The sequence below is a fragment of the Amblyomma mixtum genome, chromosome 4, assembly GCF_055824585.1.
Source record: "Amblyomma mixtum isolate Tamu chromosome 4, ASM5582458v1, whole genome shotgun sequence".
NCBI lineage: Eukaryota > Metazoa > Arthropoda > Arachnida > Ixodida > Ixodidae > Amblyomma > Amblyomma mixtum.
Window position 1 is genome coordinate 105,855,678 of NC_143015.1, and position 11,058 is coordinate 105,866,735.

Below are 11,058 nucleotides of genomic sequence, written 5' to 3' on the forward strand. Positions count from 1 at the left end.
TACCTTCGAATACAATACGCATCCCTCTCACATGGAGCAGTTCACTGGTCATTCTTTAGTGTTTCACCACGGCTTTCCTCACTTCACACTGAGCTGTGCATATAGGCTTGCATTTGCGGCGCTAATGACCTGGCTGCTAGACTACCTTGCAGGCTAACATCGCTAGTAGTCATTAATAAATTCCCGCTCCTCCTCCTGTGGGCCTAATTATGCGCAGTCATCGACAAAGTTTTGGACTGCGGGATGTGCGGTTTATTCTTTGCTTGGGTGGTTAGTCAGCTGATTTGTTTTTAGAGGATGGAGCACAATTTTCATCTTCTGATTCAGTGTTTTTTTCATCTACATGCTTTGTTTGGCCATGAATTTTTTTTTTCCCCTGCGAACCCACTGCCCGGAAGCTTTCGTTCATATCTGTACCGACTTCGAGTGAAAGCTACAGCCGCATTCCCATGCACCCCCTATCGACATTCTTGTTAACCATGGAGGGAGGAAAGAACTCAGGATAGGCTGTTACGTCACATTTTTTTGAAGCAGAACACGAAGGCTCCACCCCCCACCTGGCCGCAGTCTCAGCGCTCTTGCGCATGCGCTGCATACAGTGCAACAGACGACGCCGCTGCACCCGTTACTATTGGCTGCGCCGTCAGCCAGACTCCCAGTAGTCCTTGCGAAACCACGTGACTTCCGGCACTTTTTGGTGCGCAACTCACATGGCGAGTGCCTCTCCTGAGCACTCCTTCCGCCATGTTGCTAAGGCAGCCATTACGGTAACGCCCTCGATAGTAAGCCGTTATTCTGCGGACAAAATACCAGGTGTACTAATAGACACTTTCAGTTGGATGTACGCAGTGAGCTTGCGCACGCAACGACACCGCGGGTAGCGAATGCGCATGCGCAGAACGCAACGTATCTAGCCGCGCGTTGCGGACGCCCGCCCGCTATAAAGCATAGCGTAGCGTACGCTACACGGGACGCTACGTGCTGCATAGAGAACATGGCGGCGACCATCTCGCCCGCTTCGGACCGATTTCACTTCGCCGCTGCTTTCTTCAACGCGATGGCTCGCTCTAAACTGTGCTGTTAGCTTTTATTCTGTCTACTCTCACCCACACGCCAAAATATTAAGGACAAATGTCCCTTGTTTTTCAGATAATGAGGCGATTTTTTACTTTTTAAGCCTAACTAACTTTGTGTACGTTTATCGTCATAGCAACCGCACCTGCCGAATAATTTTTTTAGTCATGTGCCTATACTTTTGCACTTCATTAAACATTACACATTTTTTCCTTCATTAAAAACAGTAATATACTATTCATATTGTCAGAAACTGAAAAATGTTCAGCCGAGCGCTACAGCGCTTTCAGTGTTTGTCACTGGGTGGCGACACAACACAACGCGCTACGCGACTGCTCTGCGGCGGTACAGCCAACTACAGTGATGGGAATGGCCAAAACCATTTTGTAGCAGGCCTTGTAGCAGGAAAATATTCGCTTTGTAGCAAGCGTCACTTGTTTTGTAGCAAGAGCCGGCATTTCCGAAAAAAAAAGCTTAGAAGACAAATTTATAGTTTATTTGTAACAGCATACATCAATGCAATGCAATACAGAAACACACAAAGTGTATATTGACTAGCACTGGTAATCATTACCATGGTAATTGTACCGCAAGACAAAGAAATATTGTCTTCACCAGCAACAAAGAACTGAGACCGAAGTACTCAAAATATTAAAATAAATTATGAGTGTAAACAGGAGCAGCCACTGAACTAAACCTGCTTTCGAGAAAAAAAGGAACTGACCATCTTGGATTGCAGTAAGCATGTATGACAACCCTTCGCACAAGAATCAAGAGAAATGAAAGGGAATTAGGCATGTGCTTTAAAAATACTGATATCAGATGGACAGGCCTATGTTCCTTTCTTTGAGCCCTTATTAAAGGCAGCCAGATGAGAGACACTATCATTCATTTTTTCCCTAGCTTGGCTCAATATTGCCTGGCCACTCGCAATGTCACTGAAGTTCTTCAGCTTCATGCCCCGCTCAATCAGCAATTCAGCATTTCTGAACATGTGCTGCGCTTCATCTACCTTCTGTTTCGCTTGTGCTTTAGACAAGCTGGCACTTGCTAGCACTGGATCCGCACCTGCACGTGGCCTTTTCGACTTCTCTTGTTCGCAGGCAATGCGCTCTGCATACCGTTTCGATGCGCCTCGAACGGCCCTAATGACATTTGGACAAATTGAAAGCTGGCATGGGTCACTGTTGTACCTTCTGGCAAATGACATAATCTGGCGAATACCATTCACGCTTGCCAGACAAAGGTTCGACCTCTCATTCAAAACCCTTGTATTCTGGCTGAAGCCTCGCTCAACATCAGCGTTCCCATGCGGAAGCGAAAGAAGGGCCTTGACAAGCTTAGTCAAGAGCGGATATTTTCTCTCACCTTGAGCGCCCTTGATGATAAATATATTATGCCAGTATTTGTCAAGTGGCCCATCAGTGCCCACATTCAGCGCTTCAGAGCTTAAGAGTGTCACCTCATCAAGGAGAGATGAAACTTGGCTAGGTTGTATCACTTGAGGCGCACATTTTGCAAGATATCTGAAGGATTCTGCTGAAGACTCCTGGGAGTGGGTGTTTGGGTGCAAGCACCTGAGGTGCTGAAGTGTCAAATTCTGAAGAGGAAGCCTTGTCAGAAGGTACTTTGAGCACGCTATGTAAAATGACCTAGCTCCTAGTCGAAATTCAGCTTTCTGTGAAGCAGACCAAGATTTCATAGCTTCCTCAGTATCTGCCCCAACTACTATGCTTTCCTTCCAATTCTGCGAACTTTCGACATCAATGGAAGCGAGCTCATGTCCCTGTTTCAACATGAACACCTGAGGCCTCAGAAATCTGCCCAAAATTTTCTTCAACATCATCACCATTTCATCATAAAGAACATGCAGCAAAGGTTCACTCTTTTGAAACAGCGTCAGAAATCCCACAACTAGGTCACCTGCATTCTTCACAAACAGAGCCTTTGCGTAGAAACTTTTGTCATTCAGGTTTCTGTTTAGTCTCGCCCTCATGCTACCTGCAGCACGCACTGGTTTCTGGGAGTCTAGGATGCTCTTTAGGGCAGAAAACTGCTCGACTAGTCTTTCCACGGCTGGTACAAGAGACAACCAGCGACAGTTGACATGACGCAAAAACACAGTTTCAGGCAATCCAAGAGCCTCTTGTTTTTCTTGGAGCTGGGCACTTTGCACCGAAGATGTCTTGAAAAAGTAATACACGTCACTGACTACAGTTTCAACTTCACTACCAAATGAATCAAGAGCACATGAAAACGCGTTGTGCACCTTGTGCAGCGAGCACTCTCCGATTTCCATTAAGGGGCCGTTTTCCTGGGTCAATTTTTTCTTTAAACACTTCATTACATTTGGACCATCACTGAAAAATGAAAAAAACCCTGCTCGAGGAATATTTTCAGTGGCTTCATTTACACATTTCAAAAGGATATCAGCCGTTGCCCTCCCCAAACGAAACGACTGCAGGTGCTCGACCACTACTCCTTTTTCAGCATCAGAAAAGTAGCGCACGAGAACATCAAACTGCTGGCACCGCTGTTCTGGCAGTGGTGTTTCATCTACACTGATACTGTAAAACACACCAGGACGATTCAGTTCCTCATGCACAAGTCCCTTGAAATAAGGCCCAAGCCCATCTGACACAACGTAAGACACTTTTTTCCTACTACAGGAGAAGTCTTTAGCCACCTTTGAGTCGGGAAACATCAAGCGATGAAGGGGTGTAGCCGTATCCGCCCATGAGTATGGGAGACCTTTTATCGTCAATGCCAAAACAAAAAGTGCTTCGCTAGCTGTGACACGGTCTGCATGGGTCATCATGCCTGTCGATGATGAAAAATCCAACGATGCTTGAACAGCAGCTGGCCTCTTCAGCCTCCCGTCAGGGCCCCGAAGCTTACTGGTCAGCTCCAAGTGCTTTTTACTCTGTGAATGTCGTTTCACTGCTGTGACACCATGCTGTGAGCAGTTGATTGTCTGGTTACAAATAATGCAATAAGCATTTTCTTCCCTTTTTCCTGGTCTGCACCACACCTCGAAGCAATCTCCATTGCAGTCGACATCTTTCAATATGCCAGAGTTAAATTTGCTGTTGCGTCCTGCAAACGATAAATAATAATGTTAGTTTGATGAAATAAAAAGCTGTTATGCAAGCAATATGATCCTGTAAATTAGAGAATAATTGTAGAGTGCTTAAACATATTCTAAAAAAAAAATAAAGACCCAGGAAACACTACGGTTCTTTTCCCACAACAGTCATGGTTAACAATTATACACTTCATTCAAACGTGGCAGTACAAGTTATAGAAACACGTTCCTCGATACAGAACTGAATATTAAAAATTAACTTTAACAAAATTTCAATGGAGGCAAAATTCCAGAGGGCCGTGCGATGTCAGTGCACGTTAAAGATACCTAGGTGGTCGAAATTTCCAGAGCCCTTCACTGCAGCGTCCTTGGGTTGTAGCTGTTGCACTAATAGCTGCAAAAGTAGCTTTTTCAGGGCTTTCAGAGCACCTGAGCTGCACATACCGGCAATCTTTCCTGCACTAATTTGATGAATAAACGTTAATTTGGATAAACGTTAATTTGGATAAACGTTAATTTGAACACGTAAAAACAAAAGAGCAGTTTGTGATAAATCCAGAATAAGCAAAGTGCCAAAAATTTGCAGCTCACTAATTGCAAAGTATTGAAGGCTTCTGTCTAGATGTTTGGCAGAGCAAGCTCCATTCTAAAAACCGGACACGTGTAATTATAAAAGCAGTACCACTTTCGCCGACAAAGAGCGCACCTGCTTTGAGCGCGCGATCGCGCTATCATGCAGTCCTCGACCGCCGAGGAAGGGTGGAGGCTTTCTCCCACGTATCCCTTACCCGCCCGTTAATTGCTGCCCTGAAAAACGACCTTGTTTCCCCTTACTTTTTGAAAGCTTCCGCCGTAAATTCGCAAAGCCTGCCAAGCTTCGACAACAGACAGGGCCGTCAGCGCAGCGCCAAAATCGTACGAACGTAGCGGGCGCGCCAGAAGACGCTTGTTGCTTCATCGTATAGCCGGAAGGCCGCAAAATACCGCATTCCGTGGAACTTTCTTTCATTTTCGCCTCGGAAGTTTTTTTTTAATTACGGCAGCAACACGAGCACGAAGGCCAGAAGGCCCACCAACTCCGTGAGAAATGTACGGCGTCATATACGTCCGCGGTATACACTTTATTTCAGAAGCCGCTACATAAAACTCCTTAGCATGAGTTCAGTGCTCATATCCATATAACACTTTCAGCTCACGCTGCAAAGGCACTGCTTTAAGGACGTCTTTCAATCAGCCAAGTGATGTCAGGAAAACGCATTCCGTAGGCTCCGCAGCCGGACAATCCGAAACTACCAAGCGACCTCGCATGCCGAGTGAATAAAGGAGCGCGTGAATGGCCCGGTCGCCGGCGAGTTTTATGCATTTCGTGCCGCAAGGTTGTTATGGGCAGCCCGGACGTCACTGTAGCTTTATTTCAACCACGGAATTCGTAGAACTGCGGATGGCAATATGAAATTACTGAGCGACGTTACACGGCTGCCCAGCACGCCACGTGCTCCAGGGCTTTCGAAGCTGATACTAGCGTAAGACGAACGCCACAAAACTACAAGTACTCTTTCATAAAAAGTAAACAAACCGGGAATTAACAGCACCCTCTCTTGCAGGCTCAAACTACCACGGTCCTGAAACGTGCATCCACCGCCATTCGCTCAATTTGCTACTGTTAAGTCATGTTCAGTTTCTAAATTTGAACCCCGCCACACTGACTCATCAGCTCTTATGTCCAGAAAGACTCATTTGAATAAACTAAAAGGCGCAAAAAAAGAGAAAAAGCTTACCTTTCAGTTTCGAGAGCGCCATCGTGACGCCGCCACGACGCCGCTGAAACCGCTGAAACCACGCCGTCGAGGCGAACGAGCGGCGGGAAAGTGCAAGAGCGCGCACCGACGCGCCAAGGCCTAGCCACGGCCCACTCCACCAACTACTGGCCTCCGGTGCCGGCCCACCGGAAACGCTCGGAGCTCGGACGCGGTGGAAAGCGTGACGCGTTCACGACACCCTCACTCAGTCACACTCTCCCATCAGAGACGAAGTAGACGGAGCACCATGCGGAGCACTCTAGACGAAGACTGAGAACTGGATCGTATTGGATTTTACCGGCTACTCTCAGACTTCAATGGCGGACAACAGTCGCAAGCATAGTTCCCTCACAGGGCAGTACCTGACGTTGGCGACGGCTCGTTTTGGCGCAGCTTTGGCGCAATTTTGCAAGAAGGCCCCTTTTTGGAGCAGCATGTAGCAGCTTTATCGAAATGGCGCAGATTGGCGCAATTGGCGCAGCATTCCCATCACTGCAACTATAAGTGTAACGGGGGTGTCCTTTACAGCGTACGGAACGATGGCGACAAATATCATTTCGGAGCACGGACTCTCAACAAGAATAGGCCTATATGGGAGCAAGAAGGGATCCGAGTTGTCCTCTAGCGAACTCTTTATTTTTAAGGGAGTGCGCAAGACAGCTTGATCTCTTTTTACTCCTTTCTGCCCAGGGTGTAGTTTGGAAAGCTTATCCATGTTATAAAAACAGCTGGAACACCAGTGCCAGTGATGTAGGTGTTTCATACCCAAAAATTCTGGACAAAAGACGCAATTTTTTCATATAATACAAGATTTCACTAACAATCAATATATCTGCAGATGACCAGACGGCAGTCTTGCATTTTTTTTCTATGAACGTTTTTGCTATCGTCCAAAGCGTTCCACACTGGTTTCCTGTGGCAGTGAATTTAATCAATCAGTGCAATTGAGACTTTGCTGCACATTAGAAGAATGGACCGCTACCTCCAGGATTTGTAATAAGGGAGTGTTTACTCATTGACGTCCACCCAAGCGTAGCCATACGTCTACACAGGAAAGCTATACAGCTTTCTCAGAAACTTCGTAGTTAAAGAAAAATTCCTCCTGGTCCGGGGTTCGAACCCGGGACCACCGCTTCACCGGAGCAGTCGCTCTACTAATTGAGCTAACCGGGACGGCAACCTAAACATTTGGTCAGCACTGTTCCCACTACAGAGTTATTGATCAATTCGCTCTCGCCCTACCATAAGCTTGCCGTCCCGGTTAGCTCAATTGGTAGAGCGGCTGCTCCGGTGAAGCGGTGGTCCCGGGTTTGAACCCCGGACCAGGACGATTTTTTCTTTAACTGCAAAGTTCCTGAGAAAGCTGTATAGCTTTCCTTTTAGCTGTAAGGCTGCGCTTGGGTGGATGTCAATGAGTAATTACTCCCTTATTACAAATCTACCCCAAATTGGGGATTTCCCCTAAACATTTGGTCAACCTTCAGTATTTCCACAACAGTATCTTACAATTTTCAAAATTTCTGTGCGAGAATGTTGAACATGTATAGTCCATTGAACTCCTCCCTCAACGGCGATGGCTTTCGCAGGAGTGCGTGGAACGGAACCTGCAGGGCACCGTTAGCGCGGAGGTGGACCCCTTCGAGTTCGACAAGAAGCGCAGGAAGATCGGTCGCCGGCTGGCCGAGCCCGCGCCCGACGAGGGGCTCTTCAACAACGTCTTTACCCTCTACGTCTCCGAGTTTTACTCCTGCGCGCGTCTCGAAGGCAGTGCGCACGCACACTCCGTGTTCGCGAGGTACACGGGATCAGAGGAACGCCCCGAAAACGGGAGTTTCGCACAGGGGTGCGATTCGCTGCGATATAGGATACACCTATATAGGAGTAACAAGGGAGTAAACTACCCTGTGGCGCTTTTTATGCGAAGCATATTACTAGAGCTACACTACAGCCCGTTGAGCGCGGCGGTGGAGCTACCATTGACCTTTAGCGTGACCACGTGACAACATGACGTCACAGCAGAGGAGAGATGGGCTGCCGGCTCGCGCGGTCGGCCGCGGCGGTGGAGGCTCCACATCAGAGGCGCGGCGGCTGACCACGCGACAACATGACGTCACAGCAGAGGAGAGATGGGCTGCCGGCTCGCGCGGTCGGCCGCGGCGGTGGAGGCTCCACATCAGAGGCGCTGCAGCTGACCACGTGACGCTACAGCAGCGGTATAAAGCTGAGCTTGCCTCGCTCTCCGGGCACTTACGAGGCGGCCAGGTGTTGGGATGCCGCCTAGAAGCAGGGCTGATTTGAACGAGAAGCGAAAGCTTCAGCGTGCCACAGAGACCGATGAAGAGTGGGATGAACGTCAACCAAGGAAAGCCATGTATTACCAAGCCTAGCCATCAATATGCTTCGCATCTGACTAGGCTTAACCTTAGCTAAGCCTCAGCCATTTTTTAAAAAGGAAGTGTTTAGAGTGTAGCTGTCGAGTCGCATATATCGCGTGTTGCGGAAATAAACGCACGCCGTAAAATGCATCTCTGAGCTAAACGGGCGCATTGTTCGAGCTCAAATTTCGCACAGAAATGGCATTTGGTCGGCAGCATTGTTTTATACCACGTTTGGTTGGGTTACTTACCTGATTTGAACAGAATAAGTCGGATATTCACATCGTCTGCGGCGACGACGAAGGAAATTAAGCCGCTCTGTCACCGATCGCACCGGTGGCGCCATCTCGTTTGTTGGTCATGAATCTTCAGCAAGAGGGAGATTCGTGAGATTTGAAGATGCTCTTTCAACTGGTTTTTTAATAGTCACAGAAAATTTAGCTTGGCCAAACTAAGTTTTCAGCAAGTTTTCTGTGACCATTAAAAAACCAGTTAAAAGAGCGTCTTCAAATCTCCCGAATTCCCCTCTTTTTTGCTGAATCTTCACGACCAACAAACGAGATGGCGCCACCGGTGCGATCGGTGACAGAGCGGCTTAATTTCTTTCGTCGTCGCCGCAGACGATGTGAATATCCGACTTATTCTGTTCGAATCAGGTAAGTAACCCAACCAAACGTGGTATAAAACAATTCTGCCGACCAAATGCCATTTCTGTGCGAAATTTGAGCTAGAACAATGCGCCCGTTTAGCTGAGAGATGCATTTTACGGCGTGCGTTTATTTGCGCAACACACGATAGAAAGAACGAGTCAGGCAAGGAACAGGCAAGTGCACCGCCGAAAGAAGCAGTGCCACTTTTTGCTCTCCGGCGTTAAGAGTAGTTTCCAAATTTGCAATTCTTTTAATGCGATAGCACTATAAGTCCCACGGGGCCAGAATGCGTGGTGGGTCATAAAATTATCCCGTTGGCTGAAAGGAAGTGACCAGAACGGAAGTGACGTCAATTCGAGTAAAGGAATCAAAGGCTGCTAACAATCGCGTTACCAACGTAATCAGGTGTCTCTGTGAATGCTTTTCCTGATCAAGTGAGCATAGCCTGAAGGAATTCGAGCCCCGGTTTTAGTTCGTCATGCGCAGCGAATCGCACCCCCCTCCCCAAGTCATGCGCACTGTCAGAAAACGGAAGAGCAAACGCGTCGGTCCTGTGGGCGCACACGAAATGAGGTTGCTTCAAGTAAGCTCTTCGGCGTCACAGCCCGCTGAAACCAAAAAAAAAAACTCAAGGCGAAATAAGGCTGTAGTAACATATTGGGGCAAATCTTAACCAGTTCTGTCCTTCATGTGCTAAAACATTGGTTTTTGGGACAGGAAATGGTGCGCTGTTGGTGGTGGTAAAACTTCATTTCCCACAGTAGGGGTCCTGGAGGACACTCGGCTAGGCGCCAGGTGTAGAGGGCAGCTCCCACGTAGGCACAGAGAGACGGAAGCTCTCTGCCGTATCTGTCTCACATAGGTGCACACCTGAACCGCGCCCTAAGGGAAGGTATATAGGAGGGACTGAGAGAAGAAAGGAAGGAAGAGGAGCCGTAGTGGAGGGCTCCGGAATAATTTCGACCACCTGGGGATCTTTAGCGTGCACTGACATCCCACAAGGGCGCCTTTTAGCGTTTTGCCTCCATCGAAACGCAGAAGGCGCCCGTGTGCTGTGCGATGTCAGTGCACGTTAACGATCCCCAGGTGGTCGAAATTATTCCGGAACCCTCCACCACGGCTCCTTTCTCTTAGTCCCTCCTTTATCCCTTCCCTTAGGGCGCGGTTCAGGTGTACACCGATGTAAGACAGATAGTGCACAATTTTCTTTCCCAAAAACCAATTTTCAGTTTTGCTGCTGAACGACTTTTCGAGAATTATAAAATATTCAAGGATTGAAATACATGCAGGCCGTTTACACAAATTTATAAAAGCTTTTTTTGTGTGTGCGGCAGCATTTAAAATGACGGCGTAGTCAACAATTAAAGCTCGGGCTTCCCCTCACAGCACAAGAGAAGTGTGGAGAAGCCCGGCGATGACGTCTCGTATGGCAAGATTTTAAATTGCCGCTGCATTCGCCCACCTACCGCCGTGCATTGTAAGGTGCTGCCCAACAACTCTTGGAGGCCTTTGCCTTTTGGTGGCGTTGGTTTTCTTCCTTCAAAGCAAGCGTTTCTGTGCTGGAAACTTAGTCTTTGTCAAAAGTAACCAGGCTGCATGGTTTGCTTCTGGCTCATACAGTGGAGCCCTTGCAGCTTCCCTGAAGCTGAAATGGTCGTTGAAGGTAAGGACATAGGGTCTTCTTACCTTCCAACACGTTTTGATCTTTAGGAAAGCCACAAGGGCTCCACTGTACAAGCTAGAAGCAAACCATGCAGCCTGGTTACTTTTGACAAAGACTGTACATACCAGCATCATGTACGACGTCAAGGTGGCAGGCTTCAAGGAGGTAAGGTCCCGTAGGAGGATATTTGTGGGTGCAGTACCAACGACTAAGCCCCAAGAATTTGATACGCTTCTTATTTTAGAAAGAGCCAATGTAGGAAAACAGTAAGCAAAACGGCTACACCAGTGGCAAAGGGCAAGAATAACCAAAGAAAATTGCATCAATTTGGTTTATTGGGGTTTAACGCCGCAAAGCAACTAAAACTAAGGCTATGAGGGACGCCGTAGTGAAGAGCATCAATTGTCATTGT

The 11,058-nt window shown here is 47.7% G+C and overlaps 1 protein-coding gene and 1 long non-coding RNA gene across 2 annotated transcripts in view; one reads left to right on the forward strand and one right to left on the reverse strand.

Moving 5' to 3' along the window:
• Window positions 1-10,169, forward strand: part of LOC149347714 (uncharacterized) — a 35,739-nt gene extending 25,570 nt beyond the window's left edge. Inside the window, exons 7-8 of the mRNA XM_089541630.1 lie at window positions 7,545-7,753; window positions 10,142-10,169. Coding sequence (XP_089397756.1) covers window positions 7,545-7,753; window positions 10,142-10,169 — 237 coding nt within the window. The remainder of the gene's footprint in view (window positions 1-7,544; window positions 7,754-10,141) is intronic.
• LOC149347715 (uncharacterized) lies at window positions 1,555-6,362 on the reverse strand. Its single transcript, XR_016292616.1, has 2 exons — window positions 5,938-6,362; window positions 1,555-4,170 (listed from the first exon to the last, which is right to left on the reverse strand). It is a non-coding gene; the product is annotated as an uncharacterized LOC149347715 (long non-coding RNA).
• Window positions 10,170-11,058: the final 889 nt, after the last annotated feature.